General features: G+C 36.0%; 2 protein-coding genes across 19 annotated transcripts in view; one reads left to right on the top strand and one right to left on the bottom strand.

Moving 5' to 3' along the window:
• Positions 1–23,544, top strand: part of l(2)gl (LLGL domain-containing protein l(2)gl) — a 43,036-nt gene that overhangs the window by 5,365 nt on the left and 14,127 nt on the right. For 3 of the 15 annotated variants that reach the window (XM_087342588.1, XM_087342586.1, XM_087342587.1), the window contains exons 1-13: positions 10,402–10,554; positions 10,841–10,929; positions 14,059–14,156; positions 15,062–15,146; positions 15,694–15,791; positions 16,610–16,753; positions 18,061–18,199; positions 18,707–18,903; positions 19,931–20,085; positions 20,506–20,726; positions 21,302–21,559; positions 22,440–22,592; positions 23,004–23,268. In XM_087342588.1, coding sequence (XP_087198714.1) covers positions 10,846–10,929; positions 14,059–14,156; positions 15,062–15,146; positions 15,694–15,791; positions 16,610–16,753; positions 18,061–18,199; positions 18,707–18,903; positions 19,931–20,085; positions 20,506–20,726; positions 21,302–21,559; positions 22,440–22,592; positions 23,004–23,268 — 1,897 coding nt within the window. In that variant the 5' untranslated portion in view covers positions 10,402–10,554; positions 10,841–10,845. Of the gene's footprint in view, positions 1–10,161; positions 10,379–10,399; positions 10,570–10,840; positions 10,930–14,058; positions 14,157–15,061; positions 15,147–15,649; positions 15,792–16,609; positions 16,754–18,060; positions 18,200–18,706; positions 18,904–19,930; positions 20,086–20,505; positions 20,727–21,301; positions 21,560–22,439; positions 22,593–23,003; positions 23,269–23,544 lie in introns of those variants that run through there. The other 12 variants (XM_087342592.1, XM_087342581.1, XM_087342595.1 and 9 more) reach the window with 10 other exon arrangements.
• LOC110837598 (tRNA splicing endonuclease subunit 54) lies at positions 128–10,163 on the bottom strand. 4 transcript variants are annotated; one of them, XM_022079884.2, is made up of 6 exons: positions 10,025–10,163; positions 8,579–8,740; positions 8,039–8,186; positions 3,455–6,524; positions 1,939–2,104; positions 128–450 (listed from the first exon to the last, which is right to left on the bottom strand). In XM_022079884.2, the coding sequence occupies exons 3-6, from the start codon at positions 8,102–8,104 to the stop codon at positions 294–296; spliced, it is 3,459 nt and encodes a 1,152-aa protein (XP_021935576.2). In that variant the 5' UTR covers positions 8,105–8,186; positions 8,579–8,740; positions 10,025–10,163; the 3' UTR covers positions 128–293. The 4 variants fall into 4 exon arrangements, with proteins under 4 accessions (XP_021935576.2, XP_021935575.2, XP_021935573.2 ...); XM_022079883.2 differs by lacking the exon at positions 10,025–10,163 and adding an exon at positions 9,513–9,969 and having other exon boundaries at positions 1,944–2,104; XM_022079881.2 differs by lacking the exon at positions 10,025–10,163 and adding an exon at positions 9,513–9,968.

The raw sequence follows: 23,544 nt of genomic DNA, 5'->3' as shown, positions 1-23,544 counted from the left end.
TAGCATTTTATTAATTAATGTATAATATTTAATTTTATAGTACTGTAAGCAGTGATGATTTTTATTAGAAATTACAGGTGTATGGACAAATGGTTTGTAGATTGGTGAGTGACATGAGCACGCATGATACAGTTAAATGCTTTATTGAACTGATATAGGTATATCTGAACCATTACAATATACAATTTGATTTATTGTTCTATATTATCAGATCCAATAAATACTTCAGTTTATAACATTAAGATCTAAATTCTTATATAACAAACTGGAATTTAAAAAATAAATAAAATAGATTATGAGCAAAATGTCTCAACAGGTAGTTTAACACTGCCAAATTGGAGGAATGTGACTGTATTTGGGAGGACAACAGCAAACAGCAGAGGCACATCATCTTTAAAATCTTTTAGGAGTGCAATCATTTCTTTTGGTTCAGGTATGGGATCCTTGTACCTGAAATAATACACAACAGTTTCAATATATTAAGAATTAATTAACACAGTTTATGGGTAGAAGGCAATATGTTAATTTTTGCATATTCACTTATAAACAGAGAAAGCAAATGCAAGATTTAACAGAAAGAAAGAAATTTGTATGTCATTGGAGAAACTCAAATAGCAATTACAGGTAACATAACGATACCATTTCCATATAAATTGATCTGTTTAATGTACACATGATAAGATACTGGGAAATAGCATGTGGTAGTGTACTACTACTTACTTCTGGTAACATCTTTAGGATATCATTTACTGTATGCTCAGTGTAAGCCATGTATTGTTTTATCACTTTAGTATTATCATGCATGCATACTGGCAGTATTCATAATCTAGATCAGTTACCTAAATTGCAAATAATTGTGACTAATACCTAAGTACAGTTTAAACACAGTAAAACTGTGCATAAAAAATAAATTCTGATGACCTCTAATAAAAAATTCATAACAGGAAAGGAATATCACTGGATTCTAACCTCATGCATCTTGAAGTTTAAGAAGGAAAATAACAAAGAGAACCAACCAGCAGGTAAAGACAAAGTTTAAATTTCTTTGATTTAGTAAGATTTGTGTGCATTATTTAAGAAAATTATAGATCTCATGTTGATTCTTGGTAAGTTTCCAATTCTTTACCAGGGCTCACCTTGTAACTAAAAATAAAATTCTTTATGTGCAAAATTTTAGATCTTCAAGATCTTACACTGAGGTATGTTACTAGCTGTATTGGTAATGGGGCAGTATGTAGAGTTATTATTGTTGATGAAAGAACTTCTATATACATTGTACTACAAGGGTGTTTGGATATACAGAGTAGGTTTGACAGTAACTGACATTTATGTAAGAATGTAGGCATTGCAACTCAAGTTTGTAAGACTGGAGACTGGAATATTAAAAAGAAGTTATGTTGTAGTTTATTTTGATAATTCAATAATGCCTTCTACATTTTACTAATTTTTTCATTACTTTGCTATGGATGGATGAATTCATTGTGTCAGATAATACTGCACAATTAGGAATTCCACAGTACAATTACAACTGGTCCAGTGTATTATTCTGGTAAATAAGTTAAAGTCTCAAAAGTCTTCACTTCATTTACAAAAGTAAACCAGCTTGTCTATCACTTGTTACTGTTATTTAAAATTACTAACATTTCTAAGAATGCTCTTGGTTGTTGATTTAGAGTGAAAATTCCAATAGTTTTTAATCTATCTCACACTGCTATCCAATTAGTTTGTGGTTTTCAGTAAATAATTATTAGTTTATTATTTTCATTCCCCTGTGTCACATGGAATTCTAATGTAAAAGCAAGCCAGTAAGCACCTTCAAAGTTCCATTATGGCACAGGGACTGGGGTGTATTCAGTATTAGCATACTGTATTTTGGAAGGTGCTTTAATTATTCTTAGATCTTAGACTATGGACAAATAAAGTATGATGCATGAATACCCAACTACTGTGATCCTGTAGTTAGGAAGACCTGGACTAGCTTTGCGGAATGTTGCAGTGGGCAGGTACAGATCAAAACTGATCTTCAGTCTCTCATTTGTTCCAACTTTTCTCTCATGCTCAAAATTCATGGGCTTAATAATCTGCAGCTTCTTTAAGACTGAATCTGAAATCACATTATGTACAATCAAAAGGAAATGTTTACAACTGAGGTAATATATGATACGAGGCTCGTCCACAAAGTAAGTTTCCCTGGCGCCGTTTACAGAAACAAAACACAATTTCATGGAAATATTTATTGCAACAGATACAGCAAGTGTCCAGCTATTTTTCAACATATTCGCCACCGGAATTGAGACATTTGTCATACCGTGGGACCAACTTTTGAATACCTGTGTCGTAGAAGTCTGCCGCCTGGGATTGGAACCACTGTGTGACAACCATCTCCGCCTCTCTGTCATTCTGAAAACGCTGACGCTGACCGGACAGGAATTTCTTGAGGTGTAGGAAAAGATGGAAATCACTGGGAGCGAGGTCCGGGCTGTAGGGTGAATGATTAAACACCTCCCAGCTGAACTCCTGCAGGAGACTTGCTGTCCGTCGAGCCGTGTGCGGCCTAGCGTTATCACTGACCGCACTTCACAGTCGGCGGGAGCTGGAATAAGAACCTCCATCTTCAACAGCTGCAACGATGCTACTGTGAGAACGCGGGAAGTACCGTTAGTGCATGCGCCATGCTACGTCATTGCTCTATCACGTACGCACAGTCGCTTCGCGCAATATAAGGTTTGCTAGCTGTGGGACGAGTGGGAAACTTACTTTGTGGACGCGCCTCGTATAATACCCAACTACATGGAAGAGTCCTTTCAAGAAGCTAGCACCAGAAAAGGTTAGTCAAGAAATTCCCCACTTTTTTATGGAAACCAGAGATTAATTACTGTGTTAACAAGAACTTACCTGGATATTCATATTTTAAATTTTTATCAACATTTTGGGTCACATGGTAATTTCTGAAATTTTTTGGTAACAGTGCCTTATCTGTCATTCAGGTTCATGTTTTAAAAAACAATGTTTCAGAGCCAGTTCTAAGGAATGTCCTCATATGCACAGCCTGTTACAGAACTAGTTTTCATCACTTGATGAAAACAGTTCCTCAGCTCCAAATATATACAACTGGTTATATTCTGAACAAGTATGATGATAATGGTAATGAAAATTTATCAGTTATTGGTTTTGAAATATATACAATACATAATGGAAATGAAAATTTAAAGATACACCACAGTTGCCTATTTTCCCATAAATCATTGTAACACAATGTTCATGAATTTTTATTTGTTTGTGAATATATGATGCCCCCTGCCCCCTTATATTTCAGTAACAATAAAAGTAGAAAACCCTTGTCTTACAGCTGGGTATATATTGTATATGCTCGCTGGTTGTAACTAAACTTAAACTAATACACTGTACAATTCATGCAGTATGAACAGAGAGATAAAAAATAATTCAGAAATACCTAAATTTTTGCAATCCTCTGGTTGTACCAGTGGCTCAGTAATTTCCAATTCTGATCTTTGGATATCATCCACAACTACACAAACATCATCTTCATCCTCACTGCTTGAGTCTAAGACCACAACCTGCATAACAGTTTTTAAGGCTCTCCAGCTTTTAACATCAGCACTTGCTTTATCTTCCTGTTCCAATACTTCTTGTTTAGATTCTTTATTATGAACTTCATCCCTCAAAATGTATTTCTTTACTTTCTCTTCTTTTGTTTCCAATCTCAGTTTTTCAATAAATGATCTTAATTTCTTTGGTGGTTGAAAAAACCTTGTATTCGTTGATTCTTTCCGCTTCCTGTATCCACCACTATCATGTCTATCAATTCCACTGTCAAACTTTTGACCTTCACCTGATGTGCATTCCATTGGTTCATTTTCTGGTTTTGTTGGATGAGAGACTGATATGCATTCAATCACACCATTATCAGTAGCAGCAGCAACATATTTTTCACCTTCAGAGGGTACTTTCAGTGCTCTTTCATGGACTTCACCTTCCACTCTGAGTGGAATCATGTCACTCTTACTGCTAGTCTGGTTTTCAAAATGTTGTTTCCCAAGTGTCACAGGTGCACTACGGTACTGTGTTTCAAACCTCCGCCTTCTCCTTTTATAATATGGCTGATGATAAGGTCTCGTCTGATGATACCAAAATGGTCGTTGGTCATATGGGACCCTTGAATGTTGAGGCATGGTTGCCGGGGCAGGCATACCATACATCCTATTATGTGCCCAAGCAGGATTACCAAAAACTGACAACAAAGCAGCAGCCTGATGGAATACAGTCCGTAATTCAGATGCTCCAGGGAATGGAGTTTGGTAACGCTGGTTCATAAAGAGGCCTGATGAAGGAAAAGCATTATTATTCCATATACCACCACCACCACCAAAGTAAGTAGGATCCTGAATCCATGGATTTATTTGACCATCAGTCTGGCGAGGTTGACCATTTTGCCATTGAGCGATGTCATTTGGCAGCTGAGCTGTCAGTTTTCCACCAATTCCTGGTGCACTAAGACGACACTTTTGGATATAATAGTCTTTATTCTGGGGACAAACATTTGGTGGTAGCAGATTCTCATCAGGCACTCTCACATGTATAATAAATTTTCTATCAATACTAGGGATAGAATCAAGAATCCTCATTCTTTCTTCATCCCATGACATGTTTGGTCTCATACCTTCATGCTCCAGATCGACCACCTGAATTTCAGTTCTGCATCTAGACGTGGCTTCTTTTTGGTTTATGTGACTTGGACCCTGCTTCACTCTCTCTTCTGAAATGTCTATGATGCTGGGTGTGATCTCTACCTCATCATGTTTCAAATGGATGTTGGTAACTTTCCCTCTGCCAAAGCATGCAGTGTCTTCTGAAGGCAGCCTGCTCTTATAACCAAGCTTTAAATTTTGTGTAGATGGTGACAGTGTAACATTAGTTACAGCATCACCTTCAAAATCTATTACATCTGGTTTTATTACAGTTATATTTTTCTTTAATACATTTCTTTCATTCTTATCTGCACTGCATTTTACACTGTTTTGATTTGACTTCCTCTGCCTAAAATTTGAAATACATCTAATACCAGATGCTGAATGGTTTACCTCAACAATTTCATTATCTGCATCATCCTTGAAGTCATCTATACTGACTATTTCAATTAAAGTTTGTTTTTTATTATCACATTTCCTCATTGCTGCTGAACATTCAGTATTTAGGTCTGGATATGATATCTGACTGCTGTCACTAACATCTACAATATCAGAATAATCTGTGATTACATTTTCACACTTCTGTGGTACATTTTGCATATTTGTTAACTGTTTTTTATCACCTTCACATCCACTTTTCTGTGATTCTATTTCATTTTTGTCTCCAGAAAATATCTCTTTCAAACTGACATCTACTGAGGTAGAACTATCATCATCTATAATGGTGACATCAGTCATCTCATCTGATGTTGGTTCTGAAGGTTTAACTAATTCTGATGTATAATTATCACACTTCTCTATACTTTTTCTATATGATGAGCCTTCATTTTCATTATTGGTTTCTTTAGAACTTTGACCATCTTGAGAGCAAATACCAATGTCAGATTTTTTTAAACTGCTAGCTGTCATGGTTTCAACATCAACAACCATAATCCTAGAGTACTGTGCAGTTATGCCAGAAATTACTTCTATTTCATTTGTCTTGCTACTTTCACTATGGCTTTGTTTCTGTGGTTCTGCACCAGAAACTCCATCTCCTGTAATATTCTCTTCATTTATTCCACATCTTAAGTCTGCCACTTGAAGATCATTTTTGCAATTCTGATAATCAACACTAATACAATTCATTTTGCAATTGCTATCTGACCCTAAAACATATTCTGTCTGTGAGTCTTTTTCTTGCACTGGTGTTTTATCTTTGACAATCTTAATGGTTTCTTCTCCACTTTCAGTCTTATTTATGGTACTAATATCCTTTCCTTCTGGATCAGTTCTCACAGTCATTTTAGACTCAAAAGGATTACTCTTAATGTTACCACTTCTCAAAGAACTCCTAGAGACTGATTTCTCTACAGACCCACTTCTTTTAGAAGCTTCATCCATCCCTCCAGTTACTTTATCAGGTGTTCTGTCATCATTCATATTCACAATTTCTAATGTCTCTACATCAATAATTTCTTGTTCCTCTATTTTCAAATCATTTTGCATGTCTTCACTCCTAATGGATTCCTTTATAATCCCAGTATGTTCCTTGGTATCTATATTACCATCTTCAATAACTATTTCTCGCACTGAAGCATTTTCCTTCATCTTACATTGCTTCTGCCCCACACTGTACTGATCAAGTCGTATCTGTCGCTCATAGTCAGTTGCTCTGATGGAGTTGGAGTGTCGCAGTACAATGTAGCCTTGACGTACAAGATGCACATAACTTTGATACTCATTGAATGTGCAGCCTGTGTCAGGACCAAGCAGCTTGCTGTAACCTTCCTGAATGCTCATAGGTACACCATTGTGCATGAGCTCAAGACAGGTCTGGACAGAGTAAGAATAACTTGGTTCAGAAACAAACAAATAATACACATAATAAGGTAAATGACATGCCAATCTAATGGTCAACATTCAATGCCAAAACACCTGATATATATATATATATATAAGTAGTATTTCCTGCAGTTATATCATTGTTAGCATTATTCCACATTTTTTGCTAATTCAGTTGTATACAGGTAGCCCTTGATTGATGCCAGGGACGTGTTCCTGGACGAACCGACATAAATTGGAATAATTTTATAATGTAAATCAATGGGAAGTCAATGACATGTGTTCCCAGGACCCGAACTTTGATGAGTAATATAATGGCATTACATTTAAAGCTCTGAAATAACATAAATAAAATAAAGGGAATTTAAAAAATATATGTTGCACACTTACAATCGGCGATGGCGTGATGGAGTGGCGTTAGTTCTCTGACGAAGTCCCTGGTTGAGGATCGTCATGTTTTTTAAAGAAAGCATGTACTGTGGACTGTCATGATTTCTTCTTTCTTTCTTTCAAAATTTCACGATAAGGCCTCATAGATGCCATAATGCTCCTCTTCGCTGTAGCACAAGAACAAACTCGCATATGCAAAAGCTTGCATTTCACAAACAACTTTTACTGTTTCATCGATCTCATTGGAACAAATTCACGTTAACGAAACATACGTAATTGCAGAGATGACTGCATTTATAATTTTTATTCAAAATCAGCGATGTAAGAATTACGATTCAGTATAAGAAGCAGTATGAGAAACATTGTAAAACGTTATAAATAATAGTAAATTTTTTTTTCTTTCACTTTTTGACTTTCTGTTTTTAAAATCAACGTTATTCTGAATCGGCGCAAATTGGACTGGTGCAAATCGAGGGCTACCTGTAAATGCAAAGGACAAAGAGGCTGGCTAGTCCAACTAACCATAATGTAAAGTTACTGCATTGTTCATAATACAGTAATTTGAAAACTCTTTATTCAGTCAATTAGACTATCTTCACTACACTAAACCAAGTACAAGTAAGGTAAAGCTGCCCCACTATAAGCCATGTATGTGCTTGGGGGGGAGGGGAGGTATAGCTCCTACTCATTCTTGACCTTAGCAGTAGATGAGGTGAGTGGTCAGCATCACGCCCTGGCCTCACATTACCCCCAGGAGAGGACCCCAGTATCCAGTGGATAGGAGGCTGGGTGGACCCCAGATCCAGTCTGAATGCAGAGGCTAGAGGAAACATCCTCTGTCCCTGTCAGGGATTAAACCCTGGTGATCCAGTCCAAAGCCAGTCACTATACTGACTGAGCTTTGTCAGCTAATACTAAACCAAGTAATAGGACATAATAAACTGTAATTTATAGCTAGAAGAAAGAAATGTGTAAAAATGTGTAGAAGCAATCATATACCATATAACATGGCCATATTTAGGTCTATTCCACTTTGGTGACTTTTAATCACTGTATTATCATACAATCATCAGATTAAGTACACAGTACCCACCTCTTAATTTACATATACTCACAGTTTCCAAGAGAAACAAAGCTTCTTCTGGAAATAAATGGAGTTTTCCTCCAGCTTCATGACCCATCTGTTTCCAGTGTCGACCCACTCTACATGTCACATTTGCAATTTTCAGTTCTGCATCCCAGTCAGCTGTTGTTAATGCTCCTCTGTTGAAATAAACAAATACGCAACTTCATGAACATCATTAGTAATTCTATACAACACATAATTATCCAAATATTTAAGTTATATTCAAGGAGAAATATGTTCCCAATTTCATGTCCACTGGTAGTTAAGTGTAACCATTTAACCAGAAATGTGTTGTACAATGCACAGGCAGAAAGGCACATGACTACATTTTGTGGTACGTGAAGGCTATCAAGTATCAAGGAATTCTTCTCAGTGACTTACAGATGTCATGACTTTAAATTCTATGATGGCCAAAAGCCATAACATGAGTCTAAATTCTTATACAGGAACTGAAAATGATAATATATCTCACAAATCTCAGGTGGTAAGCATAAGCCATGTCCCTTTTCAGAAACAGAAAAAGTCTTACAATCTCTCCACTCTCTCTTCTTCAAGAAGAACTTTTCTTTCATCTAAAGCAGCCTGAATTTGCTTCTTTTCAAGCCAAGAATGTGAAGGTTGAAACTCTTTGGTTCCTTTTAAGGGCAGTGTTTTGTCTACCTTTATTCTCAAATGAACCAGCTCTTCAGCCCTGAAATAAATTATACACACACAATACATTGTTTATTCACAAGTGACTTGATCACTGTGCTTTTATAAACTATTATATGCATAGTAAACACCTCATCTGTTTGTGTTTGGTTTGAATATTTTAATTGTGAGAGCTGTGGACTAGTCATACTGAACCACTTGAAATTTTCTTTTACAAATTTCAGAAATGTGTCAACTTTGCATGGAATCTTATCCTTTAATTTGCTCTGTTGATCCTTTTTGCACCCAGTCTGTAACAGACATTTCATGTAACCATATTATAATACAGCTGGGTCAGTAACACTGAACAGTTCCACAAGACTCAGCATTGTTTTAACAATAAACTTGTATGCACAAACCACTGGGCAATATTAAGTGAAACGAGTCCTACGCCATCCAAATTACTGATTTCGTACAAACAAAATGCATCACTTACACATTCAGTTTTTGGTAAAGCATACAGAATTTGACCTGTTCAGATTATACAATGTAAGACATTCAATTTGGTATACAAAATATTTCGTAGCTGAAAAGAATGAAAGGCAACTAAAACAAATCACCCGGTGTAGGTAAAGACTTGGATCCCAAATCAAGGAAATTGAGATCAGTGGATTCAGATGATGTGTTTCTTATTTTCAAGCCATATTCATGTTCGTATTCAGTACTTATTGTTTTCACAATTCTTCTGTTTTTTTTTACCCTTATTACACCCAATATCTATGCAGGTTATCTGCTAAACAGAAACAGTATTAACAATACATTCTCTAACTTACGTAAGCACTCTGGCTTTCTGCGCTGCCATTTTCAAAATTAATAAAGCTCAGAGAACTTCCAGCTCTAAATATGCTTCAATTTCTAGCCTCCCTGTTATAATACGCCACTTTTTACTCATATAATTCGCATTTCCATTTCCATCTTTATTTGATGGTTTATGAGAGCGGCAGTAGGTGGCAACACAGAGATCAAGGAAGGCAAAGTTTTGAAATTGGAAACCTTCTCAAATGGATGTTTAGCTTTTATTCGTTATCTATTCCTCTGACATTTTATACAAGTTATAGTTAATACACGTCTTCTTTATGTTACTAAAGTATTGGCAGCCATGCTCTGCCATCCACGGTAGCAACAAGCCAACATTGCAAAATACAATAATAAAACCCATTCATATGATGTCAAACATGTGGCACAGATCACCATAACCAGTACAGATTTTTCAAGCTTTTTTCATGTTCCGCATGAGGCGTTGTTTTCATTTCTTATTCTTATTATTATGTGTGTACTGTCTCACCGTGGAGGTTATCTATGCACCATGGTGTCAAGTAGTTGATAATCACTGTATGGACAAATCGCTTAGCGTCATTATAATACAATAAACAGTTTATTCGCTTATATTTTGTGCGTAATTTTTGGGTCTTTTCACAAGGCACGAAATAAACTCTTATGTTTAAGGATAAAAAAACCATAACTTCGAACATTCCAACAGCAGGTGTCGTCTAAGTCTGTGGTGTTGTGAGTCATCTCGGGCCAAGGCATCTAAAGTAGTTCGGAAGCATTTCGTTGGTGTGTTTAGTACAGAGTTACTTTCCTCGTATAAAGCATCATTTTTATTATCGGCAAAGGATTTGTCAATAATTTTACGTTTGTATGTAGTTAATTTCTGGACAATTTTAAACACCTTTGCGAAGGAATACTGTTGGGTTATTAACACTGTACCTAATGAAATTGGGTTTGAAGCGTCTGGGTGTTTGGGGGGGACGTGGAAAGAAATATTTTTATTGTAGTTCGGAGGTTTTGTTAATTATATTTATAGATTTTAAAGTAGGTATAGTTAAGGTACTTGAACCTATTTTTTGTTTTGTTGATTGTACATGTATGGTAATAGCCGGTGGTAAAGGCGATGGAAATAAGTTGACGTACAGGCGTTTCCTTCAGGTGGTCTGTGCATTGTACATATTGGTTGACGTCTTCAAAAAATTTATGAAATATATTAGTCTTATTTGTGTAGTGATTTGTTTTCAGTTCTGAGTTGTCATTACTTTAATGTATTTTGAAATCGGTGTGTTTTAAACTTTTTTTGACATACGGCTACCTTGGTTATTTACAGAAATCATGTTGAAGTTTATACGAGGGAAGGGACAGCAACCGTCTGCAGAGCGCCAGAAATTACAGAGAGAGCTGTTTGCATTCAGAAAGGTAAGCTGGAAAGAGCCCACACCCGTATCTTTCAGGGGTTTTCAAACATAATTGAATTTCTTCCTGTCTCATAAAGATTCCCATTCTCTTGTCTGTGACTGGACAGTTTTTTCTTATTTTATTTTCTTGAATCTTATTTAATTACACTGTTACTAGCTGAGACATGTAGCATCAGATGATATGATAATTAAAAATGAATTTGAAAGAATCCAGAGGGAAAGTAATGATGTAATTTAAGGTACCATCCTGGCATTTGCCTGGATCGCCTGAGAAAAACCATAAAAGACCTCGGTCAGGTTAGCCTATTTTGGACCTAGATTTGAACCTATGACCTCCTGAAAATGAAGCAATAGGTCAAGAATATGTTGTTCACTTAAGTGTATAGTCATAGTATGCAGCTTTATATCAAATACCAATGGGAAAGTAGGGCCACACAACATGAGAGCTTGACTCCACCCACCGGTTCCGATTGGCTAGGGTCCAGCCATGAGTACTGGTACCAGGCAGTTCCATATAGGAGACAGTTATGGTATTTGATCTCATCAGAACCCTGATGTGGGGAGAGGTGGTGTCTGAAATGTTTGGTCTCTTCTTGTAACCATTTGACATGGCTGATTGCCCAAGAAGATATTATTGGGATTAGACCTTTATGTTTACTGTTTTTACCATAATGTAAATGCCACTTAGTTTTCAGATTTATCAGTATTGTTGTTTTTGTGTTTTGTCTGTTCTGTCATAACATTCATTGTACTTCACTGAAGTCAGTCAACCGTAATGACAATAGGGGAAGTAGGTAATAGGGAATATAGGTGGGAGTATAATGTTAGGATGGACTTTACGGAGACAGGAATTGATGGAGTCAACTGGATGCAGCTGGCTCAGGATAGAGTCTGATGGCAGGCTTTTGTGAATACAGGGAAGTGAAACCAGCAATCATTTTCGTATTTTCAACCGATTAACTCACACCATGGAGCTGAAGTCTGTCAGAAGATATTGGTTGCTCTGTCAGTCAAGAAATTGTCATTTATGAAACATGGAGGTTTGTTACTGTGTTCACAAGAGTGCACCACTGGACCCTAACCTTAGTTGAATCCAGTTTACACCCTTGCATCAAATTCAAATTTGGTGTCAATTGGTAAAGTGATTTGTGTCAAGTGTAATAATTGTGAATGGAATCTGACATGTTAGTGAGTTATCATAATACTTGCTATTGATTTTATGATATTAATGCTTGTGTTGAGGAGAAGCATAAACTGAATGGCTTGGGAGACAGATTAGAGACCTTGTAGAAATAAGGTTACAGTTTATGACATGAGATCCCAGTTCTTTGATAGTTATACAACTGAGTGGTTTGCATTCTAGAAGTTGACTACTGTGAGATAGGTCCTTCATGTTTTTCCTTAGAACCTGAAAGCAGATTCTGAATCAGTCCCTTAAAAGAGGTTGCAACCTTTTCTACATTTTTGATAGTAATCATGCTCACATTCAGTGCTTTGTAAGCTTTGCAGTTGATAAAGCAGTGTGAAATGTTTTATACAGATCTGTATTTATTGTATCAGTTTGTCATAGATTATACCCAGTGTTAAAACAAAAGGTGTAAAAGCCATCCTGTTATGTGCCATGTAGATACTCGGGGGAGAAGAACTCCTACTCATTCTCATCCTCAGTGCTAGGTGGGGGGTGAGTTGTCTGTGTCATGCCCCAGCTGCGCTTTACCCCTGGGGAGAAGACCCCAGGTACCCATCGGGCAGGAGGTTGGGTGGGCCTCAGGGCCAGTCTGGTTGCAGGGCTAGAAGTAAATTATCTGCTCCTGTCAGGGATCAAAACGCAATTGTCCAGCCCATGGTCAGTCAATATGCTGTCTGTGCTGCCTGAAATAAAACAAAAGCTACACATTTTATAAAGGGGTGTATTTTTATTTCAGTGCATGTAATATAATTACATGTGAGTGTTTGTGTATTTGCTATTTGATTGGGGTTATGGTAAGATAACATATCTCTTTTCACCTGCTGATTAGTGTTAGTAATTTGGTAAACAAGCTCCGTATACATTAGAAAAAATATTGATTTGCTGTGTACATATGATAACATAAGGTGTGCCTTTGATACTGTTTTTTGCTAGAGGAGTACAGTCAGATACAATATCTGCATAAACTGACAATAATAATCTGCTACAGATTCCTGTATAATTCACAGGAATTCATGGTGATCACTTTGTGCTTGTAAACCAGAGGCCAGTTCCTCCACGCTAATTCTGGTATAATACTGTAAAATTTTCCATAAGTACTTCCTTACGCTCTATTTCCAATTTATCATTTACAAACTGTTCTACCATTTGATGCTTTATTACTAAGGCAGAACTGCTTTGTTAACTCTGGCAAAGCATCTTCAAATAAATCGATAGTCAGTGACTAATTCAGTTAGATATCTTTCAGGTTATATGGATTTTTCTGAGTTTGAATGTGTTGTATGGATAACTGTAAAATTAAGGTCCATTTAAACAGAGCAGTCAGTATCTACCAGACTAATGACACAGCTTCCAAGAAGACAGCCATGTTGATACTTGTCACTGTGACAACATGAATTCTCACTTATCTGTCTTAAGATTATCCCTGCAACAGCAGATTTGTGGCAGTGGGTATGGGGTCAATAGAGTTGCACTAGTTTGTGAAATATTAGAAAACAGTTGTATTAGAAACTGCAATAAAACAGCAGTCTGATAACCTCTTGTTTTAGATTCACATAAAAAGTATGGCATTCTCACTCAGAAATCAGTTTTCACATTATTTAAACTTCACACATGGTGAACTAATATCATATGATTATGAATAATAATTATATAACCTGTGGATGCTGATTCAGGATGTTTTTTGTTAAATGTTAAAAGCATTATCCTCTTGAGCCCCTGAGATTTGTGTTATGGCTTTCTGTTGAATGGGAATACACAATGCTCCCAAATTCTAGCTTATCCTTGATCATTCTTTTTTCATATACACTTATTATATAACCTGTTTAAAATTATTGACATTTTATTTTTACCTGTGGACTGGGCAAATAGTTCACTCACAATTTATTTGTTTTCCCCTTGTTTATGAAGTCAGAATTGTAGAGATAATTATGATTTTTTTAGACAGTACAACATGGTTTCCCAAATAAACCCACAGCCTTGGCTTGGGATTCTGCTCAGCGGTTACTGGCCATTGGGACTGCTACAGGTTCCATCAAAGTGTATCCTTTCAGTTCTTAACAAACTGTTTATTTCATAGGAAAGTTGACAAATCGTAAGCAAACTCTTCCAGGAAGTTCTTTACTTCCTGTACTGTCTTTCAAAAAGCATCTAACCACCTTCATGATGACCGCAATACTTGTGTCATTTCTGTTTTTTTCTTAAAGTTTGTGAATAGAACATTTTCATTGTTTTGACCCATAATTGTTTCAAAAATCCCCTCTGGGTCACCTGGAGTGACATATTTGCCAGTATGTGTGAATCACTCAACAAAATCGCAGTTTATCTTTTACAGTTCTCATAGTTGAAATATTGTCCTACAGATTTAATTATTCAGAAAGCAACTATATCTTCTTGGCATTAAATAAATCAATGCGAGGAACAGATTTAATACATTTGTCTTTATCTTGTGTGCTTGTGTGTTTTCAAGGGTATCAGATTGGCAAATTTTGAAACACTGTCATTTTGTAAAATAGTTGTTAACACCAGAGAAAATAGTATGTACAGCATTTAAAAAAACTATCATGATGAGCATGTTTGCATGAGTTCATTTTTTGAGTACTGGAAGTTTGGAAAAGGCTTTGTTGAATTCTTATAAGGTTTCTTTTTGCTGAAATTCCATCCATATTGCAGGGATGAACTTACTACTTGTAAAGACAAGCGCTTTTGTTGAATATAAAACAAAATTTGACCAGATTGACTATTAGATGCATGGATTTGTATTTTCTAATGAAAGACATTTTTAGTTGTCAGATATATGAAATCTTTATCAGGTTCATGTTCATCGAAAGTTGAGATGATGATGATATTATTCTGCCATGTTTTGCTGAATACATGATAAGTTAATAAGAATTTACAAAAGCACTGATAGAAATGCAGACAGTATTTTCTTTAATCCATTGCTTAGTTTTGGTAAGCCAGGTGTGGAGTTTTATGGTCAGCACACTAACCATGATTCTGCTGTGACACAGCTTGTCTTCCTGCCCAATGAGGTGAGTCCTAAGTAAGACATTAAGTAAACTGCATGTTTATAAGAAGTCTCAGGAATTTTAAGTCTTGTAGCAACTTAATTTGAAGTGTGGTTTTTATTTTTATATTTTCAGTATTTGTTTTGATGTCACTTTTGTATAAATTCCTTTATGATTCAGAACCATTTGTACATCTATTGTGTCCATATATACATGACACATATTAGTGAATGTACTGGAATGTTTTGATGGTATTTATTGTGCTTAGAGATTGTGTTTCTAGTTCTGTATACTTTTTGCATTTATAATTGTTGGTCATATAGGCTTCATATATATTCATATTATGCCCCTTAACATTTTAGCAAACACTAGAACATGGATTACTATTGTTAATTTTGTCAGTATTATTGTTGTTGTTGAGATGGTATCATAATTTTAATTTGGAATGCAAATGGCTTCTTGTAAAGGCATTTGCTTGTCCTAACAGCAAAGTGTAAAGTGCAGTTGTGGTATTTATTACTTTTAAGGAGAACACTGAAGAGTATCAGACATGTGCATTCAATGTTATCAGGGCCGCATTGTCTCACTGTGCGATGATAATTCACTCCATCTCTGGGAAATAAATGATGGTTCCCTTGAAGAAGTGAAGTCTCAGGCACTGGAGGGAAAGTAAGTATGATACTCTCCTTTTATTTTGGGCATCAAATATACTGCATTTGTTCTTCCATTTTTGTTGTTGTGTCACCATACACAATATTCTCTTAATGTCCTGTCACACATTTGTCCCAATTATGTTCTCCATATAATTCTCACTTAAAATATTGTCATAGTTAGTGAAACTTTATTGGTGTGAAATCTGAACTTTCTGTTTAATGTCTCATAAATACTAATCATTATTAACCCCTTTTTCACTGAAAAATTTTCTACCCAAGCACTTTACTACACAACTGATTGGTGCAAATATCTATCAGAACTGTGACTGATCATGCTCATGAGTTTGTCAAGAGGTTCTGTTTTGTGTTGCCTTTACAGAAGTATTTGTAATGGTTTGGTATGCATGCTTGCTTTCATATACTGAAGGCAAGACTATTTTGAGATTTTTATAACAGTGCCATAGTTCCTGAATTAGAGGCCTTGGCAGTAGTAACTGGTAGTAGTAAGGTACCAAGTGTGCTGTCAGAGTAGTAACTTGCTGAAAGTTTATTGCATTTAGGCAGTGAGTGTAAATTCTGTGTGTGATTGTATACTGATTTACACTGTGATTGTTATATAATGAAGATAGTGAGTGGTGGGAAGACATGTGAAATTATAGGGAGCTTCTGGATTTGGGTCACAAGGTGCAGCAAACAACTTTTAAAAAATTCTCAGTAATTTAAACAATATTTTATGGATCAACATCCCAGAAGACAGTCATCTTCATACCTGCTGCCCTGAAAACCTGAAGAAATGTCACGTGTTTTCTGATGTTTCTTTTCCTGATTATGTAGGTTGAAGAAGATTTCAGCTGTTTGTCTTGAGTCAGCATGTGAACATCTGTTACTGGGGACAGAGGGTGGGAATATCTACCTGCTAAATCTCAAGACTTTTGAGATGGCTGACACTATCATCTACCAAGATGTTGTGATGCAAAAGTAAGTGAAGCAGATTGGATCCATATTTTACATCATACTTGGGCAAAGTTCAGGTATATTTATAGGGTATTAAAGCTGAACATTTTGTTAAAAATTGGAGAAAGTTGATGTCTGTTGCTCCAAAGCAGTTAAAAATCTTTACGTGGTATATATAGAAGATGTTAAATTTTTTAAAATTCATTCAGCGATAATGATTGTAAAAGATGTGCTGGGAAGGAAGCATCAGTGATCTATTTTGAGATACTGCCATAATATTTATGTTATATCACATGCAAGGAGACCTGACAGGTATAAAATGGGACTGCTAATTGTTAAACTAGAAATGTCCGTTGACTGTCAAATTATGCACCATTCTATTTGTTTGCTCGTCTTAATCAGTATATTTTCTGAATGTTCGGTTGTAGTCTGCAAAATATCTTCAGTACTGCACTGCAACTGTCTTGGTACTGCAGTTTGTAATACTTCATTATTTAAAGTGGGACATTTGGACAGCAGTAGATCTCAATTTCTAAATTCATTTCTCATTTACGAGCCCAAATGTGACTTTCAGCCTGTCATTGTACTTGCAAGCAACTTTTGTTTCATAAAGCAACTTAGCAATATGATTTCCAGTCATTAATTTGTTACATTTGCACGTACTTCATGGTAATGTTTCAGATGTGAAGACCACATTCAGAAGCACCGTGAAAATAATTATTCATGTTAGAAATTTGCATAGTATTTCCAGCCGAAAGTTAAAATGAAAATAATTTCACTCCATCATGTCATAAAATAAAAATAATTTAGTCTTATACAACTGGTGGTACAGTGATTTTTAGAGCATTTAGCAGCAAGGATTCACCTCCAGAGTATATTTATTGGAGTTTTGTTGTTGTTATGATTTGCCAAATTCATCCCTACTGAAGGAACAGACCATTTCTTACTTGCATGCTTATATTCATTTAGTAGATGAAGCAATAATTTTCTTGTGCAATATTCTGAAGTGCCCTAAAATATATTGTTATATGTGTAAAATTGTTCACAGTAATTGTAGCATGTTTGATTTGGGCTTTAGAAATTGATCTTCACATAGGAAAATGCAAAATTGTAGGTTGTTATATTATGATTGCATATCTAGTAAAATTTATTCTGTCGAAGAGGTCTTTCTTCTCATATAAATGAAGAGTCTTCAGTTTCTAATAGTGTTTATTAATTGTTTAATTTTCACTTCTGACTTGATGTAGTTTGCAAGGTAAGAAGTACAAGTTAAGGAAAGGTACTAGTTTTTTTTGATAATTACGGAAACTTACTTATTTGTGTCAATGCAGTGTACCTGAAGATTACAAAATTAATCCGGGTGCAGTGGAAGCAATAGCTGAGCAACCAGGCAATGCAGAAAAGATTTTAATTGGTTACAATCGTGGCCTCATGGTTCTTTGGGATCGCAAGAGTCCAGGAGCTGAGCAGGTACACAGAATTAATTGATCTAATGTAACCATTTCTTTTCCATTAATATTCAATGTAAGCATTGAAAGGCTGATAAATATATTTAGGATTTTAAATTACTGGAAGTAGCAGAATGTTTGCTTAATTCTCTAAAATACAGCCTGTTTTCTTATAAAATAATATTATCTTCTCATTTTAATTTTAAAAAAAGTATGGGAACTGCAGTCACTCGTTTGTGTTACTCTGTTAAGAAGAATTTACTAGATGACAGTATTACAGTCCTTTCTGGACCAGTGTTGAGGTGGACTTAACAACATATTTTATTCCTCTAGGTCCTATGGTTGAGTTCTTCTTAGTACAGAATTTTACTGATTCATTTTCTTGTGTGAAGACTCCTGCCATCTTCATACTGTAGCTGTCATATGTTAACATTTGGGTAGATACTGTAGAGATTTTGAATGTATTTAACTGTATTTCAAGAATACTATTGTGTTTAGCGTACCATATTGTTATATGAACTTGTTGCAGACATATATAAGTACACAGCAGCTAGAGAGTATTTGCTGGCACAAATCAGGTTCCCAGTTTGCATCATCTCACAATGATGGCAGCTATGCAGTCTGGGATGTCGGTGTTGGTGAGCGTCCTTCTGAAGAACCAACCACTGTATATGGCCCATTTCCTTGTAAGGCCATCACTAAACTTCTTTGGAGGCATACCAAGAAGTAAGTGGTAAATAAGGTTTTCAGCTTTTTCCCATTGTGTGCCTCAGTATACAAGATATTACCATATTAGTTTGTGTTCGTCATTGTCAGTCAGAAATTTTGCTTATAAGTCTATGTTAACTCTAACATTTGTGATGGCTGAAAGTTAGAAGATGAGGATATAATTAGAGAAGTAAATAAAATAGGCACCAGTGATGATGATTATGATGCATTTTATGAGTTATCAAGTGTTAGGTTGAAGAAATGGAATGATGTTACAGTGCAAGACGGATCCTCCCAGATCAGGCCATTATTTGGGGCAGAAATTGAAGGACAGCAAATTCTAACTAGTTGTATCACTGTGCTAGAATTTTAGTCTTTGCCCAGTTTCTGGAGGCAAAAATTGTTGCTGAAACCACACATTGAAAATTTTAAGTTCTGTATCTGTATATTTACCTCAGAATCAGATCGATTTTGTAGTGCCATATTTTCAGTTCGTAAAGTAGTTGTAGTTTGAAATGCAGCATTGTGGAAAGAAAATCTGCAAAATTAAATTGGACCAGCTAGTATAATTCACAAGAAAATATCAGACTGGAAAGGGTTAAGTATAGGGAAAACTTTAGATCTTTAATTAAGGTTAATGCTTTGTGATGTAGGAAGATAACATATTTAATTTATGTATCCTAATTCCCAATAATACACTTCACAAGATGTGTTGAACATTTGCATCAAACTGTAAACTTTGGACTTATCCATATGTGTAATCCGAGCTACATCAGTGTGGCAATCCATAAGCCACTGTGTTAATCTTCAACAACTGATGAATGTATTTCAGTATACCTCCGTTGGTAGGTGCAGTGCATAGAATGTGTGATTAATTTATGATTTATAGTACTTTTAAATGTTAAATAATTGTTTGGGAGCTGAAATGGCTGTCAGATTTATAATTATTAATTTTTAAGCTGAATGTTGTTATAAAATCTACCAATCCTTAAGACCCCAGGGTTATGTGGCATTTGCTGTTAATAGTGACTTTCATGTGTTTTAGGGATGACTACTTGGTGTTTGCTGGTGGTATGCCACGTGCCAGCTATAGTGACCGCCACAACATTACTGTCCAGCATGGCAAACGCCATGTTGTCTTGGACTTTACCTCAAAAGTCATTGACTTTTTCACAGTGGCTATTGATCCAGATGACAGGGGTGGGCATTTTATCTAATTTAATTAATTTAAGGTCCAAGAAAAATCAATCTCAATATGAGTTACTTCCGTAGTTATATTGCATTATTTAAGGATGTAAAGGTTGCAATTGTATTATGAAATTTTTATTCTAAAATTAGGAATGTCATACACTGATCAAGGTGTTCTTGTTTGCAAAATACCATACATATTTTTAGTCACTGCTCTTGATCTATAAATACATTCACTACCAGAATCTCTGCTGCAGCCATGTAATAATACATATACAGTCAGATAGGCCTCTTTAAGTATCTGTAAACTTTCTGCCTTTTGAAATTAGAATAATGATCCAGACATTTTGGTTTACAGTGTTTGAGCCTCTCATAAGTTTTTACACCAGACCTTTCTCAATTTATAATTTATTTTTATTTTCCTCACTGTAGAATTTGATGAGCCAGAAGCTCTGATTGTTCTTCTGGAAGAGGAGCTTATGGCTATTGACTTACTATCAGATGACTGGCGCATGTTGCCATTGCCATACTTGGTTTCCCTACATGCCAGTGCAGTGACTTGCTCACAGCATGTGTCAGGAGTACCTCAGGACCTTTGGGACAGTATTGTGTTTGCTGGAAAGAAGCAGACACAGGACCTGTATTCGGACAGAGTAAGTGCTATCACTGATTTTATGGTGAAGCTAACACAAACCAGTATGAAGTATATTATAGTGAGAATTTTAAATAATGTTTGTATATTCATTTCATCTTTGCAGCAGTATGAAATGATACCATTATTTTTGCCATATTTTTTATCAAACTATTATATTTGTTTGGAATTGAGCAGGTGATAGGTGCTATCTTGTGTCTTAAGATTTCTCTTTGTCAGTAGTTACCATAGCCTTTATCATCAAAGGAAATTGCCTTAACACAATCAGTATTATCTTGCATGACTTAAAACTTAGTAATGTGTGTTTAGGGTTCCTGGACCTCTGACAGACTACCATTCAGACTGAAGGTCCTCTCATATATTTTTTAATGAATATGGTTTGATAAAAATGTTTATATATCATTCTAACCTTTAGCAAAGTGAAATGTTTTATGTAATATGTATTTTCTTTAAAAATATGGTGTTCCAAGATAGTGATTACAAAATTCTAAATCTGACATTTTCTGTAAATCTTAGAAAGTGACACCCACATTTCAGTTTCTTTATGCAATTAGCATAATTTGACTTTCCTTACAGGAGTGGCCAGTAACAGGTGGTAAAGTTCTGGGTGAAGTAACAGAGGGAGAGGAGAAAGAATGTCGAGAGTTGCTACTGACTGGTCATGAGGATGGAACTGTTAGGTTTTGGGATGCAAGTGGAATTGCGCTTCAGCCTCTTTATAAATTTGGTTCTGCCCAACTGTTCAGTGGAGAAGAAATAGCCATTGAAGGTAGTAATGGGGCTGCTGCTGCTGGTGATGATGATGAAGATGATGAATGGCCACCTTTTAGAAAGGTTTGTATCTGTGAATAATAGGAAATTTAATTTGCATTGCTGCTATTTGTATTTATCAAAAATGGTTAAATTTAATGTTTAAGCCCCATTCATAGGCCCTTAATGTAATAGTTTTCCTTGTTTAACAGTCTGTTTAAATGGTTGATGGTTGTATCTGCATTTTACAGGCTTTCTTGGTTTTCTGTTCAAGTTTATTGGCACCCCCAAAAACCTTCATCAGTCTGTTACAGTGCTTGTGAGTGAAGACCAGGCTCAAAAAAAAATTCTTTTCTTGTGGATACAAGTACTTGGATGAAAACATGTTTACTCCGTGAAACAGTACTTCTAAAGATGCAACAGAGTTGTTTTGTGTCAGTCAACATGCATAAGACCGTCAGTCTGTTTTGAATTTATTGTTCTTCATTCATTAGTTTACCAGAATTCCTCATGGTAGAGACACGCTGTGAACATGGCAGAAGTTATTGAGGCAGAGAACTTTTTCAAAGATTTATAATGTTGCTGGGAAATTAAAGTGTAAATATACACTTACAAATTGAACGTCCATCTTTTATTCTTTTTGTACCAAAAGGATGTATTTACATCAGAAACAGCAATTTAGATTATGAGCTGGATTTTAGTCATATATGAGATGTGCTGTGGTCCTCAGATGGTGACATTAGAAAGCAGGTGGTATGCTGTGTTTGTATTGCATTATAGGGTTAAGAATGCATGGAGCTATGTCTACACTGCCCCATATGTTTTCATAGCATGGTGCTTAAGGCACAGGGATGAATTTATATTCATGGAGTTATTTCCTAGATTTTGCCTTTATAATTATTTGCCTTTTCTTGGTGGCACTTATGAAGGGAACATAATTTTATTGTTGTTGTTACACTTACAGGTTGGGACATTTGACCCCTATTCAGATGACCCTCGATTAGCAGTGAAGAAACTTGCTCTTTGCCCTGTGTCTGGAACGCTGGTTGTTGCTGGGACTGCAGGCTCTGTTATTGTTGCCAAAATCAACTCTGACTCTGTTGAGAAGGAAGTTAAGGTAAAAACTGAGTGAGGGTAAAGATATGAAAGAAATCCCTCCCCCCCAATTGATATAAACATGGACAAGGAGCACCTTGGTATGTCTACATTCCATTGACTGTGTGAATGACACATGGTAATAACATACTGAATTGAAGTAATCCCTTCAGTATGCATTGGGTAGGATGCTACGTGGGTGGCAGAGCCTGTCTGGATGTTGATGCCAATGAGAAAAGTCTGCTGCTGGCAGGAATCAAACCGCTGTTGTCCAGTCTATAGCCTAATCACTATATTGATTGAGCTACCCTCACATTTTCTTTCTCTACAGAATTATTTACAAGCAAGTATTTTTCTTGTAGAATTATTTGCAAATGAATATTACTTGCACTAAACCTCTTGGTTACTGTCTTTGGTCTGGGGCTATTTTCAGGTGACGCCAATGAACATTGTATTGGATCGAGATGGGTTTGTGTGGAAGGGGCATGACCAGCTAACTCCTCAAGGTGGGACTGTCTGCCTGGCTCCAGGATTTCAGCCAAATTCTGTGCTTCAGCTCCATCCCCCAGCTGCTGTTACTGCCCTTGCATTACACGCAGAATGGGGTCTTGTAGCTGCTGGTACAGCACATGGCCTTGCATTGTTCGATTATATTCGTCACAAGGGTGTCCTTACCAAGTGTACTCTGAATCCAAATGGTATGCTGTACAAGTATGTGATTGTCTTTAAAGTTTATTGTAGCTTTAGATCACGGAGGTTCTTGTGGAGTTGTTACCTATGTACAAGAAGGCATAATGTTTTTCTTACTGAAGAGGTTGTAATTGTAAGACTTTCATCATTCTTTTCCTTATAATCTTTGTTCATAGTTTATTATATGTTAATAATTGATAACCATTATTTGTCAGATCCACTGATTCTGTGATGTTCCACAATCGCCCGTCACGTCATACTGAGATATGATGGCACTCTTCACA

This window comes from Zootermopsis nevadensis, unplaced genomic scaffold (assembly GCF_977971745.1).
Source record: "Zootermopsis nevadensis isolate Lab colony 2312 unplaced genomic scaffold, Znev_1.0 Znev_ptg000003l, whole genome shotgun sequence".
NCBI classification, from domain to species: Eukaryota; Metazoa; Arthropoda; class Insecta; order Blattodea; family Termopsidae; genus Zootermopsis; species Zootermopsis nevadensis.
The sequence above is the reverse complement of the archived record's forward strand: the minus strand, read 5'-3'. Positions and strand labels throughout refer to the sequence as shown.